The sequence below is a fragment of the Chlorocebus sabaeus genome, chromosome 7, assembly GCF_047675955.1.
Source record: "Chlorocebus sabaeus isolate Y175 chromosome 7, mChlSab1.0.hap1, whole genome shotgun sequence".
NCBI classification, from domain to species: Eukaryota; Metazoa; Chordata; class Mammalia; order Primates; family Cercopithecidae; genus Chlorocebus; species Chlorocebus sabaeus.
In genome coordinates this window covers 98,430,057-98,451,530 of record NC_132910.1, presented here as the reverse complement: position 1 = coordinate 98,451,530, position 21,474 = coordinate 98,430,057, and the positions used below count along the sequence as shown (strand labels likewise).

Genomic DNA, 21,474 nt, shown 5'->3' with positions numbered 1-21,474 from the left:
CCAGATTATACACATATGGTGATCATAACATTCCAAGACTTATGTTTCAGGATAAACTCAATTTGACAGAAAAGTGGAACTCTTACATACTTTTGGCAGATTGTAACTTTTGGTGACCTGTTGTTGTAGGACATTAGTCTGAGCAGTTACCAGTCATCACGATAAAAAATCCTTGGTATTAGTTTGATTTGGGGAGATGTAACTAAGCAAAATTTTTAATTTGAATAGTAGCAGTTCAGAATTCGTGATAGTGTGAATGTGGCTTTTGCTATAGAATTTACCTTCGTTCTTGACTTACAATGGTTCTTGGTGTTTTTGTTTTGTACTCCTTTTCTGGTCAAAAATAGCATATCATTTACACCCCACCGAAAGAATCTGTTCCAGGAGAAAAATATTTCCAAAGTAAATGATAGCTGCTTCTCCTGACACTTATTTGTGTAATAAAGTTTGTCTGGAGTATCTCAACTTCACAACCTTTTGTTAGTCTAGTAGCGTCAGATTTAAACAAAATGTATTTAAATTGCTAATCAAGAAGATAGTGTTTTTCCTAGTTAAAAGAAAAAGGGCATTCTGGCATTTTATTATTATTATTATACTTTAAGTTCTAGGGTACATGTGCACAACTTGCAGGTTTGTTACGTATGTATACATGTGTCATGTTGGTGTACTGCACCCTTTAACTTGTCATTTACATTAGGTATATCTCCTAATGCTATCCCTCCCCCTTCCTGTTCCCCGTCCTGTGTCCAAGTGATCTCATTGTTCACTTCCCACCTGTGAGTGAGAACATGCAGTGTTTGGTTTTCTGTTCCTGCGATAGTTTGCTGAGAATGATGGTTTCCAGCTGCATCTATGTCCCTACAAAGGACATGAACTCATTCTTTTTAATGGCTGCATAGTATTTCATGGTGTATATGTGCCACATTTTCTTAATCCAGTCTGTCACTGATGGACATTTGGGTTGATTCCAAGTCTTTGCTGTTGTGAATAGTGCCGCAATAAACATACGTGTGCATGTGTCTTTATAGCAGCATGATTTATAATCCTTTGGGTATATACCCAGTAATGGGATGGCTGAGTTAAATGGTATTTCTTGTTCTAGATCCTTGAGGAATCGCCACACTGTTTTCCACAATGGTTGAACTAGTTTACAGTCCCACCAACAGTGTAAAAGTGTTCCTATTTCTCCACATCCTCTCCAGCACCTGTTGTTTCCTGATTTTTTAATGATGGTATCTCATTGTGGTTTTGATTTGCATTTCTCTGATGGCCAGTGATGATGAGCATTTTTTCATGTGTCTGTTGGCTGTATGAATGTCTTCTTTTGAGAAGTGTCTGTTCATATCCTTTGCCCACTTTTTGATGGTGTTTTTTTCTTGTAAATTTGTTTGAGTTCTTTATAGGTTCTGGATATTAGCCCTTTGTCAGATGAGTAGATTGCAAAAATTTTCTCCCGTTCTGTAGGTTGCCTGTTCACTCTGATGGTAGTTTCTTTTGCTGTGCAGAAGCTCTTTAGTTTAATTATATCCCATTTGTCAATTTTGGGTTTTGTTGCTGTTGCTTTTGGTGTTTTAGACATGAAGTCCTTGCCCATGCCTATGTCCTGAATGGTATTACCTAGGTTTTCTTCTAGGGTTTTTATGGTTTTAGGTCTAACATTTAAGTCTCTAATCCATCTTGAATTAATTTTTGTATAAGGAGTAAGGAAAGGATTCAATTTCAGCTTTCTACTTATGGCTAGCCAATTTTCCCAGCACCATTTATTAAATAGGGAATCCTTTCCCCATTTCTTGTTTTTGTCAGGTTTGTCAAAGATCAGATGGCTGTAGATGTGTGGTATTATTTCTGAGGACTCTGTTCTGTTCCATTGGTCTATATCTCTGTTTTGGTACCAGTACCATGCTGTTTTGGTTACTGTAGCCTTGTAGTATAGTTTGAAGTCAGGTAGCGTGATGCCTCCAGCTTTGTTCTTTTGGCTTAGGATTGTCCTGGCAATGCGAGGTCTTTTTTGGGTTCCATATGAACTTTAAAGCAGTTTTTTTCCAATTCTGTGAAGAAAGTCATTGGTAGCTTAATGGGGATGGCATTGAATCTATAAATTACCTTGGGCAGTATGGCCGTTTTCACAATATTGATTCTTCCTATCCATGAGTATGGTATATTCTTCCATTTGTTTGTGTTCTGTTTTATTTCACTGAGCAGTGGTTTGTAGTTCTCCTTGAAGAGGTCCTTTACATCCCTTGTAAGTTGGATTCCCAGGTATTTTATTCTCTTTGAAGCTATTGTGAATGGGAGTTCATTCATGATTTGGCTCTCTGTTTGTCTGTTACTGGTGTATAAGAATGCTTGTGATTTTTGCACATTAATTTTGTATCCTGAGACTTTGCTGAAGTTGCTTATCAGCTTAAGGAGATTTTGGGCTGAGATGATGGGGTTTTCTAAATATACAATCATGTCATCTGCAAACAGGGACAATTTGACTTCTTCTTTTCCTAACTGAATAGCCTTTATTTCTTTCTCTTGCCTGATTGCCCTAGCCAGAACTTCCAACACTATGTTGAATAGGAGTGGTGAGAGAGGGCATCCCTGTCTTGTGCCAGTTTTCAAACGGAATGCTTCCAGTTTTTGCCCATTCAGTATGATATTGGTTGTAGGTTTGTCATAAATAGCTCTTATGATTTTGAGATATGTTCCATCAATACCGAATTTATTGAGAGTTTTTAGCATGAAGGGCTGTTGAATTTTGTCAAAGACCTTTTCTGCATCTATTGAGATAATCATGTGGTTTTTGTCTTTAGTTCTGTTTATATGCTGGATTACGTTTATTGATTTGCATATGTTGAACCAGCCTTACATCCCAGGGATGAAGCCCACTTGATCATGGTGGATAAGCTTTTTGATGTGCTGCTGCTAGATTCGGTTTGCCAGTGTTTTATTGAGGAATTTTTCATCAATGTTCATCAGGGATATTGGTCTAAAATTCTCTTTTTTTGTTGTGTCTCTGCCAGGTTTTGGTATCAGGATGATATTGGCCTCATAAAATGAGTTAGGGAGGATTCCTTCTTTTTCTATTGATTGGAATAGTTTCAGAAGGAATGGTACCAGCTCCTTCTTGTACCTCTGGTAGAATTCGGCTGTGAATCCGTCTGGTCCTGGACTTTTTTTGGTTGATAGGCTATTAATTATTGCCTCAATTTCAGAGCCTGCTATTGGTCTATTCAGGGATTCAACTTCTTCCTGGTTTAGTCTTGGGAGTGTGTAAGTGTCCAGGAAATTATCCAGTTCTTCTAGTTAATTTGCATAGAGGTGTTTATAGTATTCTCTGATGGTAGTTTGTATTTCTGTGGGGTCGGTGATATCCCCTTTATCATTTTTTATTGCATCTATTTGATCTTCTCTCTTTTCTTCTTTATTAGTCTTGCTAGCGGTCTATCAATTTTGCTGATCTTTTCAAAAAACCAGCTCCTAGATTCATTGATGTTTTGGAGGGGTTTTTGTGTCTCTGTCTCCTTCAGTTCTGCTCTGATCTTAGTTATTTCTTGCCTTCTGCTAGCTTTTGAATGTGTTTGCTCTTGCTTCTCTAGTTCTTTTAATTGTGATGTTAGGGTGTCAATTTTAGATCTTTCCTGCTTTCTCTTGTGGGCATTTAGTGCTGTAAATTTCCCTCTACACACTGCCTTAAATGTGTCCCAGAGATTCTGGTATGTTGTATCTTTGTTCTCGTTGGTTTCAAAGAACGTGTTTATTTCTGCCTTCATTTCGTTATGTACCCAGTAGTTATTCAGGAGCAGGTTGTTCAGTTTCCATGTAGTTGAGCGGTTTTGATTGAGTTTCTTAGTCCTGAGTTCTAGTTTGATTGCACTGTGGTCTGAGAGACAGTTTGTTATAATTTCTGTTCTTATACATTTGCTGAGGAGTGCTTTACTTCCAACTATGTGGTCAATTTTGGAACAAGTGCGATGTGGTGCTGAGAAGAATGTATATTCTGTTGATTTGGGGTGGAGAGTTCTGTAGATGTCTATTAGGTCTGCTTGGTGCAGAGATGAGTTCAATTCCTGGATATCCTTGTTAACTTTCTGTCTCGTTGATCTGTCTAATGTTGACAGTGGGGTATTAAAGTCTCCCATTATTATTGTGTGGGAGTCTAAGTCTCTTTGTAAGTCTCTAAGGACTTGCTTTATGAATCTGGGTGCTCCTGTATTGGGTGCATATATATTTAGGATAATTAGCTCTTCCTGATGACTTGATCCCTTTACCATTATGTAATGGCCTTCTTTGTCTCTTTTGATCTTTGATGGTTTAAAGTCTGTTTTATCAGAGACTAGGATTGCAACCCCTGCTTTTTTTTGTTTTCCATTTGCTTGATAGATCTTCCTCCATTGCTTTATTTTGAGCCTATGTGTGTCTCTGCATGTGAGATGGGTCTCCTGAATACAGCAAACTGATGGGTCTTGACTCTATCCAATTTACCAGTCTGTGTCTTTTAATTGGACCATTTAGTCCATTTACATTTAAGGTTAATATTGTTATGTGTAAACTTGATCCTGTCATTATGCTATTAGCTGGTTATTTTGCTCGTTAGTTGATGCAGTTTCTTCCTAGCATTGATGGTCTTTACATTTTGGCATGTTTTTGCGATGGCTGATACTGGTGTTCCTTTCCATGTTTAGTGCTTCCTTCAGGATCTCTTGTAGGGCAGGCCTGGTGGTGACAAAATCTCTAAGCATTTACTTGTCTGTAAAGGATTTTATTTCTCCTTCACTTATGAAACTTAATTTGGCTGGATATGAAATTCTGGGTTGAAAATTCTTTTCTTTAAGAAAGTTGAATATTGGCCCCCACTCTCTTCTGGCTTGTAGAGTTTTTGTCAAGAGATCTGCTGTTATTCTGATGGGCTTCCCTTTGTGGGTAACCCAACCTTTCTCTCTGGCTGCCCTTAACATTTTTTTCTTCATTTCAACTTTGGTGAATCTGACAATTATGTGTCTTGTAGTTGCTCTTCTTGAGGAGTGTCTTTGTGGTGTTCTCTGTATTTCCTGAATTTGAATGTTGGCCTGCCTTACTAGGTTGGGGACGTTCTCCTGGATGATATCTTGCAGAGTGTTTTCCAGCTTGGTTCCATTTTCCCCGTCACTTTTAGGCACACCAATCAGACATAGATTTGGTCGTTTCACATAATCCCATATGTCTTGGAGGCTTTGTTCATTTCTTTTTACTCTTTTTTCTCTACACTTCTCTTCTCGCTTCATTTCATTCATTTGATCTTCAATCACTGATTATCTTTCTTCCAGTTGATTGACTTGGTTACTGAAGCTTGTGCATTTGTCACGTAGTTCTTGTGTCATGTTTTTCATCTCTGTCAGTCATTTTATGGTCTTCTCTGCATTGATTATTCTAGTTATCCATTCATCCATTCTGTTTTCAAGATTTTTAGTTTCTTTGCGCTGGGTATGTCGTTCCTCCTATAGCTCTGAGAAGTTTGATCGACTGAAGCCTTCTTCTCTCAACTCGTCAAAATCATTCTCCGTCCAGCTTTGTTCGGTTGCTGGTGATGAGCTGCGTTCCTTTGGAGGGGGAAATGTGCTCTGATTTTTTGAATATCCAGCTTTTCTGCACTGCTTTTTCCCCATCTTTGTGGTTTTCTCTGCCTTTGATCTTTGATGATGGTGACGTACTGATGGGGTTTTGGTGCGGGTGTCCTGTTTGTTAGTTTTCCTTCTAACAGTCAGGACCCTCAGCTGCAGGTCTGTTGGAGTTTGCTTGAGGTCCACTCCAGACCCTGTTTGCCTGGGTATCAGCAGCAGAGGCTGCAGAAGATAGAATATTGCTGAACAGCAAGTGTTGCTGTCTGATTCTTGCTCTGGAAGCTTCGTCTCAGAGCGGTACCCAGCTGTGTGAGGTGTGAAGTGTCGGTCTGCACCTAGTGGGGGATGTCTCCCATTTAGGCTACTCAGGGTTCAGGGACCCACTTGAATAGGCAGTCTGTCTGTTCTCAGATTTCAGCCTCTGTGCTGGGAGGACCACTGCTCTCTTCAAAGCTCAGTTGAAAATACAGAAATCACCAGTCTTCTGTGTTGCTCGTGCTGAGAGCTGGAGGCTGGAGCTGTTCTATTCGGCCATCTTGGGCGCCCCCTCCTGGCGTTCTTATACTTCTCTGATATTATGGACACACTTGTTGGGTTTTTCAATGAGATATGCTTTAATGGAGTAGATTATATATTTTTTAGATTAGAATTTCAGCTTAAGAAAACTGGTGATGTGTTATATCAAACCTAAGGGAAGTACAAACCCAGGAAATTATTAGGGGTGTGTTTAATACCCATTGCTGAGTTAGTCTCACAATAAATAATGATTACATACAATGTACATGGTACTGTACTATGTACAATGGTAGTTACAAATAAGATCAAGATGGTTCTACCTTCAAGATAACTTAAAATAACATACATTAACTGAAAACATATAAATTTTCGCCTAAATCATGAGTGCCTCTTATTTGACATAGAACCATTGCTTTTTGTTAGAGTGCAGTCCCCTGTTTGGACTTCTAGAATGTCTTTTTTGCTTAAACCATACCTAGAATGAATAGTGTGATTAAGTTTCTCTAGCCAGGTGCAGTGGCGCATGCCTTTAATCTCAGCACTTTGGGAGCCCGAGTCAGGTGAATCACCTGAGGTTGGAAGTTTGTGACCAGCCTGACCAACATGGAGAAACCCCATCTCTACTAAAAATACAAAATTAACTGGGAGTGGTGGTGCATTCCTGTAATCCCAGCTACTCAGGAGGCTGAGGCAAGAGAATTGCTTGAACCCAGGAGGCGGAGGTTGCAGTGAGCCAATATTGCACCACTGCACTCCAGCCTGGGCAACAAGAGCGAAACTCTGTCTCAAAAAAAGGAAAAAAAAAAGTTTCTCTAAACTTGACAGAATGCTTAAAGGTACTTACGAAGAACTATGAATGAAAAGGGCTCTACTAGCTCAGTTCTGTTCAATGTGTGGTCCACACATTGGTGCTCACCCACAGATTAGTGGTTAATGACAGCTAAGTATAGAAATTGAGAGTAAGTGTTTGGAAATGGATATAGCAATTTAACATTGCTGTAAATCCAAGCATATGGTCAGGAAGCTAATGCAGAAGAGAGTATATAGATCAGTTTGGGTGCTGCTGAAATCTGATGTGTGAGCTCCATATGAATCGTGTGCAATACAGCCGTAGCGATCTGCAAACAATTAGATGTTTAAGACAGGGAGGATTCCCTCCTTCTCAGTACTGCACTTGACTAGTCTTAAAAATAAAAAATTAAGAAAAAAGGGAGGAGAGGTTTTTCATTACAGATAGTTTGAGAAGCACTGTTCTAGAGGGTTGGATAGGTTTTTTTCTCCTGTGTTTTGTTTTTCATTTGCTCACCTATAATTAAATAGTACTTAATTTTGAGTGACTTGCCTTTGATTTTCTTTCAGAGCATTTGTTTAGCTTAGTGTCCTTAGGCACAATGGTTCCCTTTATGCGGTCATATTTATTTACTTAGTATAATATTTAATTAAAATATGTAATTATAATAGCAAGTACAACTGACATAAATTGATCTGGCAGCAAATACAACTGACTCTTGATGACTATTCAACTCAGTTGCTGAGAGAAAAGGCATGCAGGCCCCCCCAGAGAGGAGCCTGCCAAGCCATAGGCGTTAGTGTGTTGTACAGAGGGAATGGAGCTGGCTACATGGAGGATGACTGTGACATCTTCTGCTATACATTAGTATAACAGTAATTCGTAGTCAGGTACTTTTTTGTCTCCTGAAATATGTAAATGTAGTGGTTCAGAAAATAAAGAAATACTGAGGCTTGCAGTCCTCACAGACAACTTCCCAAAAGAGGTAGCACTTGGTTTGGCAGGATTTGGGGTGTTGGCATGGGATTCCCAGGCCAGGTGATTGGCATAAACAAAGGTACTGCAGTATGATAGCATATAGTTGAATATATTTTGTCTTTGTCATTTTTTACTCTAGAATGGGCTTTAGGGATGAAGCAGCTGGGTATTTTCATAAAGCAGTGAAGCTAAACCCTGATTTCAGTGATGCAAAGGAGAATTTTTATCGTGTTGCAAACTGGTTGGTGGAACGCTGGCACTTTATCATGCTTAATGACACCAAGAGGAATACGATTTATAATGCAGCAATCCAGAAGGCAGTTTGTTTGGGGTCCAGAAGTGTTTTGGACATTGGAGCAGGAACTGGAATACTAAGGTTGGTAGTAATTGCATTTTGATGATATATACATGTATTCTAATGTAAATTAAAGATTTTGGCAGATATAGAAAATTTAACATTGGAATTTAAAAGTATTATAATCTTATTAGGGTTATTTATGTAACTATTATGTTTTTTACTATAACTTTTATCAAGAACTGGACATAACTGCTAAGAAAAATTTGGGATTATTGACATTTTGAATAATGAATTTAAGAGTCTTTTTTATGTTAACATTCTGGTGGAATCTAGTTGCCTAAGTTAAAGCCCGTTAGTATTCATTAAAGATATAATGCCAGTTGTGTCTTAATAGAGTAGATCCCATGTTTTATTGTATGATTTGTTTCTAGACAAGAATATTAGTTTATTTTTTAATGCAGAATGAGTAATGATTGTGTTAAAGAATAAAAGGAAAAACCCACATTTTAGCATCATCATTTCCTTAAAATTTGAGAAAATACAGTAGATTGTCTTTTCTTGATGGAGCACTTTTTTCCGTTGTAGCATGTTTGCTAAAAAAGCTGGAGCACATTCCGTGTATGCTTGTGAGTTATCCAAGACCATGTATGAACTTGCCTGTGATGTCGTGGCAGCAAACAAGATGGAAGCAGGGATCAAACTCTTACATATGAAGTCACTTGACATAGAGATTCCAAAACATATTCCTGAAAGGTATTATCATGTAAACTAATTTTACTGTTTATACTTCTCTATTTTTAAAAAACTAAGATATATTTCTAGCTTTTAGTCCAAACAAAATGCTACAAAACCCTTATTTTGTAAAGATACGGATGTAGGATAGAATAGTTTACTATAAGACATATTTAAATAAAATTATATTCTTTATTAAAAATATTTAAAGATCTTGTGAAAAATTTGTGGCAAGGGATCAAATAAACTTGATCTTAGCAAGTTACTTTACCTTTGTTAATTTCAGTGTTCTCATTTGTAAAAACGGATAATCCTGTGTGGTCAATAACTACTTAAAAGTTGTATTTAAAAAGAAATCATAAGCAGTTCAGATTCAATGGACTTATCACATTTTGTGTTAATATATTTGTTTAAAATGAAAGCTTTGGAAATGTCAGCTGTCAGTATATTTTGGCCTGGGTCCTTTAAATGATTTGAATATAAGTAATATAAGTCTTGGCTTTTCAGTATGTTTTCTCACTGTGATCTATATCACAAGGGTGATGGAATTTTAGAGCTGGAAGAAATTTGAAAATGATCTGGTTCCACACTAGTCACTTTAGAGACAAAGTTTTCTTTATGTAGCACTTACTTTGCCTATCTCTTCTGGGTTTATCTTCCAATCTTACTTCAATTCAGTTTGTATTGAAAGAAGATATTTTTGTGCCTTATATGAACTATGACTTTAAAAAGTCTTCTTCCATGTATATATAATAGTATTTATGTTAACATAGTACCTACAGTTTTCAATGGTCTCTACATTTATTCTCATGAAAAAATTCCTGTTAGATTAAGGCAAATGTCATACCCATTTTATAGGAAAAAGCACTTTCCTCAGTTGTCTTGTTCCACTTGGACTGCCATAACGAAGTACCACAGACTGGGTAGCTTTAACAATAGGCATTTATTTTCTCACAGTTCTGGAGACTGGAAGATCATGATCAAGGTGCTGGCTAGTTTGGTTTCTTGTGAGGATTCTCTTCCTGGATTGCAGATGCTGCTTTCTCGTTGTGTCTTTACACAGCCTTTCCTTCTTCAATACAGTTAGTTTTGGGCTTAAGGGCTTCAACATGAATTTTGAGCGGGACATGAGTCGGCATGAATCAAAGTTACCTTAATTTAATCATTTTTCTCATAGATAATGTTGTAGAAAGATCTGTTGGTTTTGAACCAGGAGCTGTGGATTCCAGATTAGAATATTATTAATTTATTTTGACCTTAAGCAAATGTCTAGACCTCAAGGTATTAGACTAGATGATTTGAAACACCTTTCACATTCTAAGTGTAGGCAATCGTAAATACTGGGTATTTTCTGTATATAAGATGTTGGGTCTAGGCACTGTGGAGGATACCAAAGTCATTCTTACCCTTGAGGCACTTACAGTCTAGATAGAAAGATAAAGAATATTCATGAAACTTTTCTTATCTTATAGCTACATAAATGTGTGGTACTGGCAATAAATGCTGAAGGAGTTCAGAGAAGGGAGAAAATATTTTCGTATGTCTTTGAGTAAAATTTTCTAGAAAGAAAGCATGGACAGAAGAGCAGAGTTCTGTGGACTAGGCTTTTTCTAAGACTCAGGCAGTGGGTAAAGCAAAAGAAGTGATAAGAGAGGCACAGTCAACATGTAGGAGGCAAACACGGGTGATGCAGTGTCATAAAAGGTAGAGATAGATTTTGAGAGGGAGGGCTCTCTCCTGCAATCAGTGTTATTTGGAGATCAAAAAAATGATAACTGAGAACGAGGATTCATTTTGGTAAGTAGGGAGTTATTGATGGTAGATAATATTTTTATAGACTGTTGGAGATGGAAGTCTTCTTACTTGGCATTAAGGAAGAGACTGGTAAAGGTAAAGGGTATGAACCACTCTTAAAGATGTAGGCAATGAAAAAATAACCTGGAGATGGAACAAGGCCAAGCGAAGGTTGTCATTCCCCACCTCCCCCCGCCCTCCATCTTCCAAACCAAGAAGAGGGAGCCAGTGGAGAACAAAGGAGCTTAAGTAGCATTCGAGTAAAGTTCCTCAAGATTCAGTAGTATATCTTAAAAGTATTAGGACATTTTACATATGAATTGTTTCTATAATATACTCTTCCTTTCTCCTCTCAGCTTTGACATCTTTATATAATAGCATGATATTTTACTTACATATATCTTTAAAAAATCATTCTATAGAGTGTCCCTAGTTGTAACAGAAACTGTCGATGCAGGTTTATTTGGAGAAGGAATTGTGGAGAGTTTGATTCATGCATGGGAGCATTTACTTTTACAGCCAAAGGTAAGCAGTATGAAAATACTTAAAACTGATTAAGAATTCATTATTTCATCAGAGATTTATTGAATCCTTAGTATATTTACAAAGCAATATGAAATACATTTTCCTTTGCCAAGGTGTACATACTGTGTGGTTGGAAAGAAATCTATGCAAAAAACATTTACTGGCTGGGCCTGGTGGCTCAAGCCTGTAATCCTAGCACTTTGGGAGGCCAAGGTGGGTGGATCACCTGAGGTCGGGAGTTCGAGACCAGCCTTACCAACATGGAGAAACCCCATCTCTACTAAAAATACAAAATACAAAATTAGCCAGGTGTGGTGGCACATGCCTGTAATCCCAGCTACTTGGGAGGCTGAGGCAGGAGAATCGCTTGAACCTGGGAGGCGGAGGTTGCATTGAGTCGAGATTGTACCTTTGCACTCCACCCTGGGCAACAAGAGCGAAACTCCGTTTCAAACAAAACAAAACAAAAACATTTACTAACAACATGATTCAATGTATAATTATGTGCCTGAATGAAATATACAGGCAAAAATACTCCAGGGAATAATTCTTAGGAATTTAGATTACTTTATGGAGGGACTGACTATGGAATTCTTGAGTAGGGTTGAAAAACGGAGATACTTTAAGTCTTACAGACCTCACTGCCTAGAATTTTGGCAAATTATCAGAAGGGAGTATAGTAATAGCTGGTTTGGTACTGTTTTCAGGTGCCTTTTGAACCCAGGCTATGGATTGAACAGGACTAACTCATATAATTGCCAAATTATATTTTGCATTGAAATCCTCTATTATAGCCCACAAATCATTGATTTGGTTCATATGATATGTGGTATCAATGAAAGGATTTTAATATGTAATAAAAATTCAATATTAACAGAAAATGATTTGGATTTAAAATTGCTAAAGGTTGAAAACAGCAATTTTTTTTTTGAAGTAGTGACAGGGTTTCACCATGTTGGCCTGGTTGGTCTTAAACTCCTGGCCTCAAGTGATCCACCTGCCTTGGTCTCCCAAAGTGCTGGGATTGCAGGTGTGAGCCACTGCTCCTGGCCAAGCAATTTATTTTTTAAGTAGGTAATGATATTGATTTATTGATCAAAGTCATACCCAAGTCTTTTTTTTCTATGCAGACTTACAGTCTTTACCCCTCCTATCCTCCCTCTTTTCTTGTGTCCTTTGCATTTGTATTGTGAGAAAAAAAAAATATATATACACACATACATATATAGCAATGAAAATACTTATTCTGTTTTTTTGAGATGGGGTCTCAATCTCTTGCCCAGGTTGGAGCTCAGTGGCACGTTTTTTAGCTGACTGCAACTTGGAACTCCTGGGCTCAAGTGGCCCTCCCATCTCAGCCTCCCAATGTCACCACACTTGGCTAACAAAAAAAAAAAAATTTCTGTAGAGACAGGGTCTTGCTATGTTGCCTAGGCTGGTCTCAAACCCCTGGCCTCAAGTGGTCCTCTCTCCTTGGCCTTCCAAAGTGCTAGAATTGCAGGTGTCAGCTGCTAGGCCCAGCCAAAAATACTTTTTAAAAAAAATTTTTTGAACAGAGTCTCGCTCTGTTGCCCAGGCTGGAGTGCAATGGTGTGATCTCAGCTCACTGCAGCCTCTGCCTCCCAGGTTCAAGTGATTCTCCTGCCTCAGCCTCCCAAGTAGCTGGGACTACAGGTGCATGCCATCACGCCCAGCTAATTTTTTGTGTTTTTAGTAGAAATGGGGTTTCACCGTGTTAGTCAGGATGGTCTCGATCTCCTGACCTCGTGATCCACCTGCCTTGGCCTCCCAAAATGCTGGGATTACAGGTGTGAGCCACCATGCCCAACCCAAAAATATTTTTTAAGGAAGAAAAAAAATTTTTAACTTACTTTATTCTTATTGTCTTTTTAGGTTTTTTATATTTTCATAGCTTATTATGCACACAAATTTTTAATACATGTGATAACGTAATTTTTATTGTTATTTTTTTTTAGACCAAAGGTGAAAGTTGTAATTGTGAAAAGTATGGGAAAGTTATACCAGCAAGTGCTGTTATATTTGGGATGGCAGTAGAATGTGCAGAGATAAGAAGACAGCATAGGTAAGTGTATTAGTCCATTTTCACATTGCTGTAAAGAACCTCCCAAGACTGGGTAATTTATAAAGGAAAGAGTTTCATTCAAATGACTTACAGTTCTGAATGTTGAGGAGGCCTCAGGAAACTTACAAACATAGCAGAAGGGGAAGCAGGTACGTCTTACATGGCAGCAGGCAGGTGAGGAGGGGGGCGGGGGGCGCAGAGAGAGAGAGCGCAAGACCACGTGGGTGAGTGTAGGAAAAACTACCATTTGTAAAACCATCAGCTCTTGTGAGAATTCACTCCCTATCATGAGAACAGCATGGAAGAAACCGTTCTCATAATCTAGTCAATTCCCTTCCCTCAACATATGGGGATTACAATTTGAGATGAGATTTGGGTGGGGACACGGAGTCAAACCATATCAGTAAGTGACTATTTAAATAGTAAATATTGAAAAATAATAATTGTAAAGAGAATATTGCAGAGATAAGTTAGTGAATATGTATTTGGGTGAGGATTTGTAGTTTTGTGACCTTTAAATTCATGCTGCTTACACTGGTTTTATTCTTTTTTTTTTTTTTTTTTGCCTATTTTAAATGAAACTTCATGGTTAAAGCCAGTTCTTTTTTTAATGGAGAATTAATTTTGATACAACTTAGTACTCTTTAGTTGTTATGGATTCATGTAGAAAAATACTAAGTTCTGACTGATTTTAGGTGAAGTTGGAATGAAAGATTCCACAGTGAAAATAAATTTTGGTCTTAATTACTTCAATTTCCCTTTTCTTAAAAATTTCACTAATACTATAATGATTTGTAGTTGGGCTGGATGGAATTTTAGGATCTTTCTAAGCTTCTACCAATAACTTAATCGTAAATGTAGCATATAAATATTTTAGGACATACTGATAAGTGGTTTGAAAAAAATGAAAACCACTGTGAACCCCTCACCAGTAAGTAACTACTTTTCATCTTTGTTACATATTCCTTTACTCTTTTTCTTTGTATGTTAGTAACAGGCAGATAGTAAAAATGTTTAGAGATTGGTAGGACACAGGGCACTAACCAGACAGTGGACTTAATTAGCAGATTGGCTGAATTAGAATGTACTGGTTGAATATTAGTTCTATGTAAGTAAATGTATGTGTGTGTAAATTTAATTTTGTTTAAAAACTCAGTAAATATATTTGCTTTTCCTTTGTGAGCCTTTTCACGTAATAGATTTCGTTCATGACTTTAAAAAATCAACTTCTTCGTGTTGTAGTTATTGGAGTTTAGAATTTTTGGATTGCTTCCACTTTTCTGCTTTTAAGAAGTAGGATAAGCATCTTTGTACTTATGTCTTTGTGGATTTGTTTCTTTTATTTTCTTAGGATAAATTCCTTAATAAGGAATTACTGAGTTAAAGAATATGTACAGTTTTCAGGCTGAAGGGATGCCTTACTGCATTGCCCACCAGAAAAGCTAGGTTGTGTCTTGCTGAGATTTCTTGCTGTAACATGACTGGACTCCTTCCCTCAATAGTTCCTCTTTAGGAGACCACTAATATTGTTTGCCTAAGCAAAGTAGAAATTAAATGGCTGGTATCTACATTTTGCAAAAGAATAACTTCATTATTGACTTATTTATTTAGCAAATGAGTGCCTGACTACAGTAGAAGCGCTATAGGAGCTTTTGTAAAAGTAAAAAGGGTGTACAGTTTGGTTGAGTAGGTGTAGGTCTGGATGAATGAGGCCAATATCTTTTTTTTTTTTTTAAACAAAGTTCAGCAGTATGGGTTGAGGACTATGAAGAAAGGTATTGACAAAATATATGTGAGTGCTACTGTTTTAACTGGTGGAAACATTTATAAATCATTATTATAAAAATTGCCATTTGGCACCTAATCTGCTGAATTTAATGCTCATCTCAATAAGCAAATGTTTAAGAATATCCAAGAAAAATATCCAAGAAAACTTACCTTATTAGATATAAAAACCTAGAAATAAAAAACAGTAATGTATTGATGCAGAAAGACAAATACATCAGTGGAGCACAATAAAGAATCTAGATACAGACCTTTGAATTTATATGGATTTAGTATATGATATAGGTATGATATTTCAGATCAGTGGGGAAGGGATAAACTATTCAGGAAATGGAAATGGTGTGCTTCATTTGGGGAAAAAAGTTAGATCCCTGCTTTTAATTCTGGGTGAGTTAAACATTTGAATGTCAAAAAATCTATTTAATGGAGACATTCCAAAGCAAAACACAGAGTAGGGCCCAGAAGCCACAGAACATTGACACATGTGACCACATTTTTGGTTTTTTTAATTAATTATTTATTTATTTATTTATTTATTTATTTATTTATTTAGATGGAGTCTTGCTCTGTTGCCCAGGCTGGAGTGCAGTGGTGCAGTCTCTGCTCACTGCAAGCTCTGCCTCCCGGTTTCATGCCATTCTCCTGCGTCAGCCTCCCAAGTAGCTGGGACTACAGGCACCTGCTGCCATGCCCGGCTAATTTTTTTGTATTTTTAGTAGAGACCGCGTTTCACTGTGTTAGCCAGGATGGTCTTGATCTCCTGACCTCATGATCCGCCCGCCTAGGCCTCCCAAAGTGCTGGGATTACAGGTGTGAGCCACCGCGTCCGGCCTAATGTGACCACATTTTCAAACCATTGAAAAAAATCTCTCTGGTGAAGGATACCATAAAGTTAAAAGACAAGCGACAGACTGAGATGAATATTTGCAACTTTTACAACAAAGCATGAATATAATTGTCTATTAATCAGAGAAATGGAAATTAAAACCAATGGGATAACATTTTCTAACTACTTATGTTAGCACATTAAAGTTGTTTGATATCTTATTTTTTCATAGGTTTAGGGAAAATTTATACACTGTTGGTGCAACATTTTAGTAGCTTGATTTGGCGTTTTCTAGCAACACTAAAGATGTTTGTAGTCCTTGATCTAGCATTTCTGTGTCTGGAAATCTACCCTGATAAATACTCATACATGTGTGCAGTGATGTTTGTACAAGGATATTCACTGTAATATTGTAATTGGAAAAATTAAATTATCTGAAGGTTTATATTAATAAGAAAGTATTTCAATAAATTATGATGTAACAGTCACCTAATGCAGTGTTATGCAAAAAAATGGTTAGGGTACATGTATAGACAGGAAACAAGTTTATGGTATACTGTTAAGTGAGAAAGACAAGGCATAATCTTAGGAGCAGTGAGCATACCTAGAACCCAGATCTTGGTTTTTAAATACCATTTCTCACCAGAAGGAACTATAGCTTCTTGGAGCAATGGCTGATTCTAGTACTGGGGCAGAATAGATTCAAGATAATTCTGGGGCATCTTGTATTAGAAAGTGAGGAAGTGCTCAAAAAGGGATTTGGTGGGGGAAAGGGGAGCAAAAGGACACAGCAGCATGCTTGAAGACGCTCCCACTGGCCAAACCTGGGACAATTTAATCACCAAAATAAATAAGGGTCCTAATGTTAAAACCCACTGAATAAGAATCCATGAATTTCTATGTATCTTAAGCAGATTAATAAATACATAAATAGGGATAAAAGTACAGCTCGTCCTTACAGTCAATGCCGATTAATATTATAGAAAAAAATGAGGCAGAATTACTTTTTGGGAGGCAAGAATCATGAATAGATGCTAAATCAATGGAGGGAAATCTGATGAGGATCAGGGCATTTATATAGTTTCAAAGTATCTCAAATTATTGCAGAAGGGAAGATTTTAAGTATATAGGGCTGAAGCCACACAGCATCTTTTTTGTTGTTGTTGTTGTTTTTGAGACCGAGTTTCACTCTGTTGCCCAGGCTGGAGTGCAGTGGTGTGATCTTGGCTCACTGCAAACTCTGCCTCCCAGGTTCAAGTGATTTTCCTGCCTCAGCCTCCCGAGTAGCTGGGATTACAGGCGTGCCCGCCACCATGCCCGGCTGATTTTTTGGTATTTTTTTTTAGTAGAGAGTAGTTTCATCATGTTGCCCAGGCTGGTCTCGAATTCCCGACCTCAGGTGATCCACTTGCCTTGGCCTCCCAAAGTGCTGGGATTATAGGCATGAGCCACCGTGCCCGGCCTGTTTTTTTTTTTTTTTTTAAATTAAATCAAATTAAATTTTACTTTAAGTTCTGGGATACATGTGTAGAACGTGCAGGTTTGTTACATATGTATATATGTGCCATGGTGATTTGCTGCACCTATCAACCCATCATCTAGGTTTTAAGCCCCGCATGCATTAGGTATTTGTCCTAATGCTCTCCTTCCCCTTGCCCCTAGTCCCCCGGCAGGCCCATGTGACCACACATCATCTTAACCAGGTGATTAAAGCTAACATCAACAGGAAGGTTCCTCCAGATTCGGTGCTTTAAGGGTGCATTGCTTATATAGTACCACATCCAAAATGTGCAGCCTGCAATCTAATTGTGAGAAAGCCTCAGACAAACTCAAGTTGGGACCATTCTGTAAAACAATTGGCCTACCTTAAAAAATGTCAGTGACATGAGGGACAAAGCAAAGATGAAGAACTGTTTCAGATGAAAGGAGATTAAAGAGACAGGACAGCTAAATTGAAACTATGAACTGTATTGGGAAGAAAACGATATGTGTATATATATGTGTGTGTGTGTATATGTGTATATATATATAGAGAGAGAGAGAGAGAAAGAGCGAGAAAGAGATGAGATCTTGCTGTGTTGCCCTGGTTGGAGTGCAGTGGCTCAATCATAGCTCACTGCAGTCTTGACCTCCCAAGCTCAAGTGATCCTCTCACTCAGCCTCCTGAGGAGCTGCAACCACAGGTGTGCACCACCATGTCTGGTTAATTTTTTAAAGTTTTTATAGAGACAGGGTCTTGCTGTGTTGCCCACGCTGGTCTTGAACTCCTGGACTCAAGGGATCCTTCTGCCTTAGCCTCCTAAAGTGCTTGGATTACAGGCATGAGCCACTGTGCCCTGCTTGCATTATTGATTTTTGATTCAGTTGACAAATACAGAATATGAACTGTAGGTTAGATAATACTGAATGTAATTGCTGTGATTAAGAGAATATTCTCATTTTTAATAAAGATACACTGAAGTATCTTTTGAGAAATAAACAGGCATGATGAATACAACCGACTCTCAAATGGTACAGAATGTTTCAGTAACCTACAAATAGAGCGTTATACACAAATATTAAAAAAAGGTATGGAAGGATACACATTAAACTATTAACAGTGAAGAAATGAGAGGACGAGTACTATGAAGATGGACTTTTTACCATATTGCTTGAAGTTTTGACAATATATATTCACGTAGTTTATATTACATTAGAAAGAAATTGTCTGGCCGGGTGCAGTGACTCACGCCTGTAATACCAGCACTTTGGGAGGCCAAGGTGGGCGGATCGCGTGAGCTCAGGAGTTTGAGACCAGCCTGGGCAACATGGCGAAACCTGTCTCTGTAAAAAATACAAAAATTAGCCGGGCGTGGTGGCATGGACCTGTAGTCCCAGCTACTCAGGAAGTGGAGGTAGAATTGCTTGAGCCTGGTAGATGGAGGTTGCAGTGAGCCAAGATCACACCTTTGTACTCCAGCCTGGGTGACAGCGTGAGACCTTGTCTCACACACAAAAAAATTGTCACATATTTTTTGTTTCAACTTGTGACTTTTAATTTTGAGTTATTAAAATCATTAGTTCCATTTGCTGATTCATCTTTTGAGAGTGTAATAAAATAATCTGTAGAAGTAGATTATTTGAACTTTTGAAATTTTATAAAGGCAAATTCGCTAAAAAAAAAAAATGCCATTGAGTTGAGGTGAGATGAGGTTGGAGTATTTCCTTTTAAAAATGTTTAAATTTTTATAAAGTGTTTTTTCATTGTAAATTTTCTTTTTTCTTTTTTTGTTTTTTGAGACAGGGTCTTGCTCTGTTGCCCAGGCTGGAGTGCAGTGATGTGATCATAGCTCATTGCAGCCTTGAACTCCTAGGCTCAAGTGATCCTCCTGCCTCAACCTCCCAAGTAACTAGGACTCTAGGCACACACCACCATACCTGGCTATTTTATTTTATTCTATCTTATTTTATCTAGAAGAATATTGCTATGTTGTCCATGCTGGTCTCTTAACTCCTGGGCTCAAGTGATCCTCCCACTTTGGCCTCCCAAAGTGCTGGGATTACAGGTGTAAGCCACCATGCGTGGTCCAATGTAAATTTTTATTGACATCAAACATTTTTATAGCAAGTATGTGAGCCATAAGTTTATGATTTGATGAATTTTCATGAAGTTGATAGGCCTGGGTAATCAGTGCTGAGATCAAGGACCAGAATATTACCGCTATATAATATAAAGTGTGCAGGAAGAAACCCCTTCTCTTTACCAGCACCCCACTCTCCCTAGAGCACCTACTATCCAGACTTCTAACGCCATAGATTAGTGTTGCTTGTTTTGAATTCTATACAAATAGAACCATACAGTGTGATTTGTTTTTGTGTGCCTAGCTTCTTTTGTGTTTAGTTTGTTTATTCTCATTGCTGAATCATAGTCCATTATATGACTATACTAGATTTGTCTGTTATACTACTGATAGATGTTTAGGTTATATCAGTTTTCTTGGCTATCAGAAGCAGTGCAGCTATAAACATTCTTGAACATTCTTTTGGTGATAATATGTATTAATTTCTGTTGACTATATTCTTAGAAGTAGAAATGCCAAACACTGTGAAACGCGTCCTACATTAAGAATGAATCTGAATAGGTATGTTCAGCTCGAGTTGGCACTACAAAGTAGTCTTCCAAAGTGATCTTACTAATTTGATACTCCAATGGTGTATGAGACTGTATCCTTACCATACTTGGTATTGACTACTTGTTTTTTTCCATTCCGTCAGATGTGTAGTATGCATTGTGATTTTAACTCCATTTCCAGGGTGGCTGTTGAAGCCGAGCACCTTTTCATGTGCTCATTGGCCATTTGGATATGTTCTTTCGTGAAGTGTCTAAGTCTTTTGCCCATTTTTGTTTTTTATTAATATGCAGGAATTTAAAAATATATTTTGGATATGAGCCCTTTACTGAATATAGTTATTACAAATATCTTCTCTCAGTGGCTTGCCTTTTACTTTCTTACAGGTTGTTTTTTTTTTTTTTTAATGAGCAGACATTCTTAATATTATTATAGACCTATTTATAGTTGTTTTCCTTTATAGTTAGTGGTTGTATATGTGTGTGTGTATGTAGTTATGCTTAAGAAATCTTTGCTCATGCGGTTTTATTTCATTTTTGTGTTTATTTTTTCTGGACTCAATATTGGATATGTTACTTGATTCTAAAAAAATCCATCTTCCTCCCCCTCCCCTATTTTGTGTCTCTCCAGAGTGAGTATTAAGGACATTGCTGGTATCCATTTGCCAACAAATGTGAAATTTCAGAGTCCGGCTTACTCTTCTGTAGATACTGAAGAAACAGTTGAACCTTATACAACTGAGAAGATGAGTCGAGTTCCTGGAGGATATTTGGCTTTGACAGAGTGCTTTGAAATTATGACAGTAGACTTCAACAACCTTCAGGTGAAAAAAAATTCAGTTACTATTTTCAAGCATTAAATTTCATGCATTGTTTAAAATAATATATAGGACAGACAGTCTTATTTTATGAGTTTGCATGAAGATTCCACTTATTGTATGTAAAGAAAATGATTAAAGGGTAATTAGAATTTCTTCCTGAAATTATTTGCTTGCTTGCTTTCCTTGCTTTCTTTTCTTTTCTTTCTTTTTTTCTTTGACAGTGTCTTGCTGTCACCCAGGCTAGAGTGCCACTATGCCCAGCCCACTTATTTAAATACAAAGAAAACCCCCCCTAAGATTGTTGGGAATGTATAGGGTGCCAGGTGCTTTCACTTGTGTTATTAGGCAGCTCTTATGACATACTGCCATACAATTATAATTATCCTTGTGTTACGCAGAGGAGGAAATTGTTGCTTACATTAAATAATTCCCACCCAAATTATTCAGCATGTGAATACAGGGGCAGGAATTCTAACCTAGGTCTTTCTGACTTTTCTCTGTATCATGCTGCCATTTCAAATTAACAAAATGAACAATAATCCAAATCTCTAGGTTGTATGTATATTATGGTGACCAGCCTTTATGGTTTGCCCAGGACTGAAGAGGGTTCCGAGACTTGAGACTTTCTGTTTT

The 21,474-nt window shown here is 37.6% G+C and overlaps 1 protein-coding gene across 1 annotated transcript in view; it reads left to right on the top strand.

Annotated features, from left to right (window-relative positions):
• PRMT9 (protein arginine methyltransferase 9) overlaps positions 1-21,474 on the top strand; it is a 49,753-nt gene that overhangs the window by 8,038 nt on the left and 20,241 nt on the right. Inside the window, exons 3-7 of the mRNA XM_007999937.3 lie at positions 8,009-8,245; positions 8,753-8,920; positions 11,116-11,218; positions 13,195-13,301; positions 20,652-20,844. Of these exons, the coding sequence (XP_007998128.1) occupies positions 8,009-8,245; positions 8,753-8,920; positions 11,116-11,218; positions 13,195-13,301; positions 20,652-20,844 (808 nt within the window). The remainder of the gene's footprint in view (positions 1-8,008; positions 8,246-8,752; positions 8,921-11,115; positions 11,219-13,194; positions 13,302-20,651; positions 20,845-21,474) is intronic.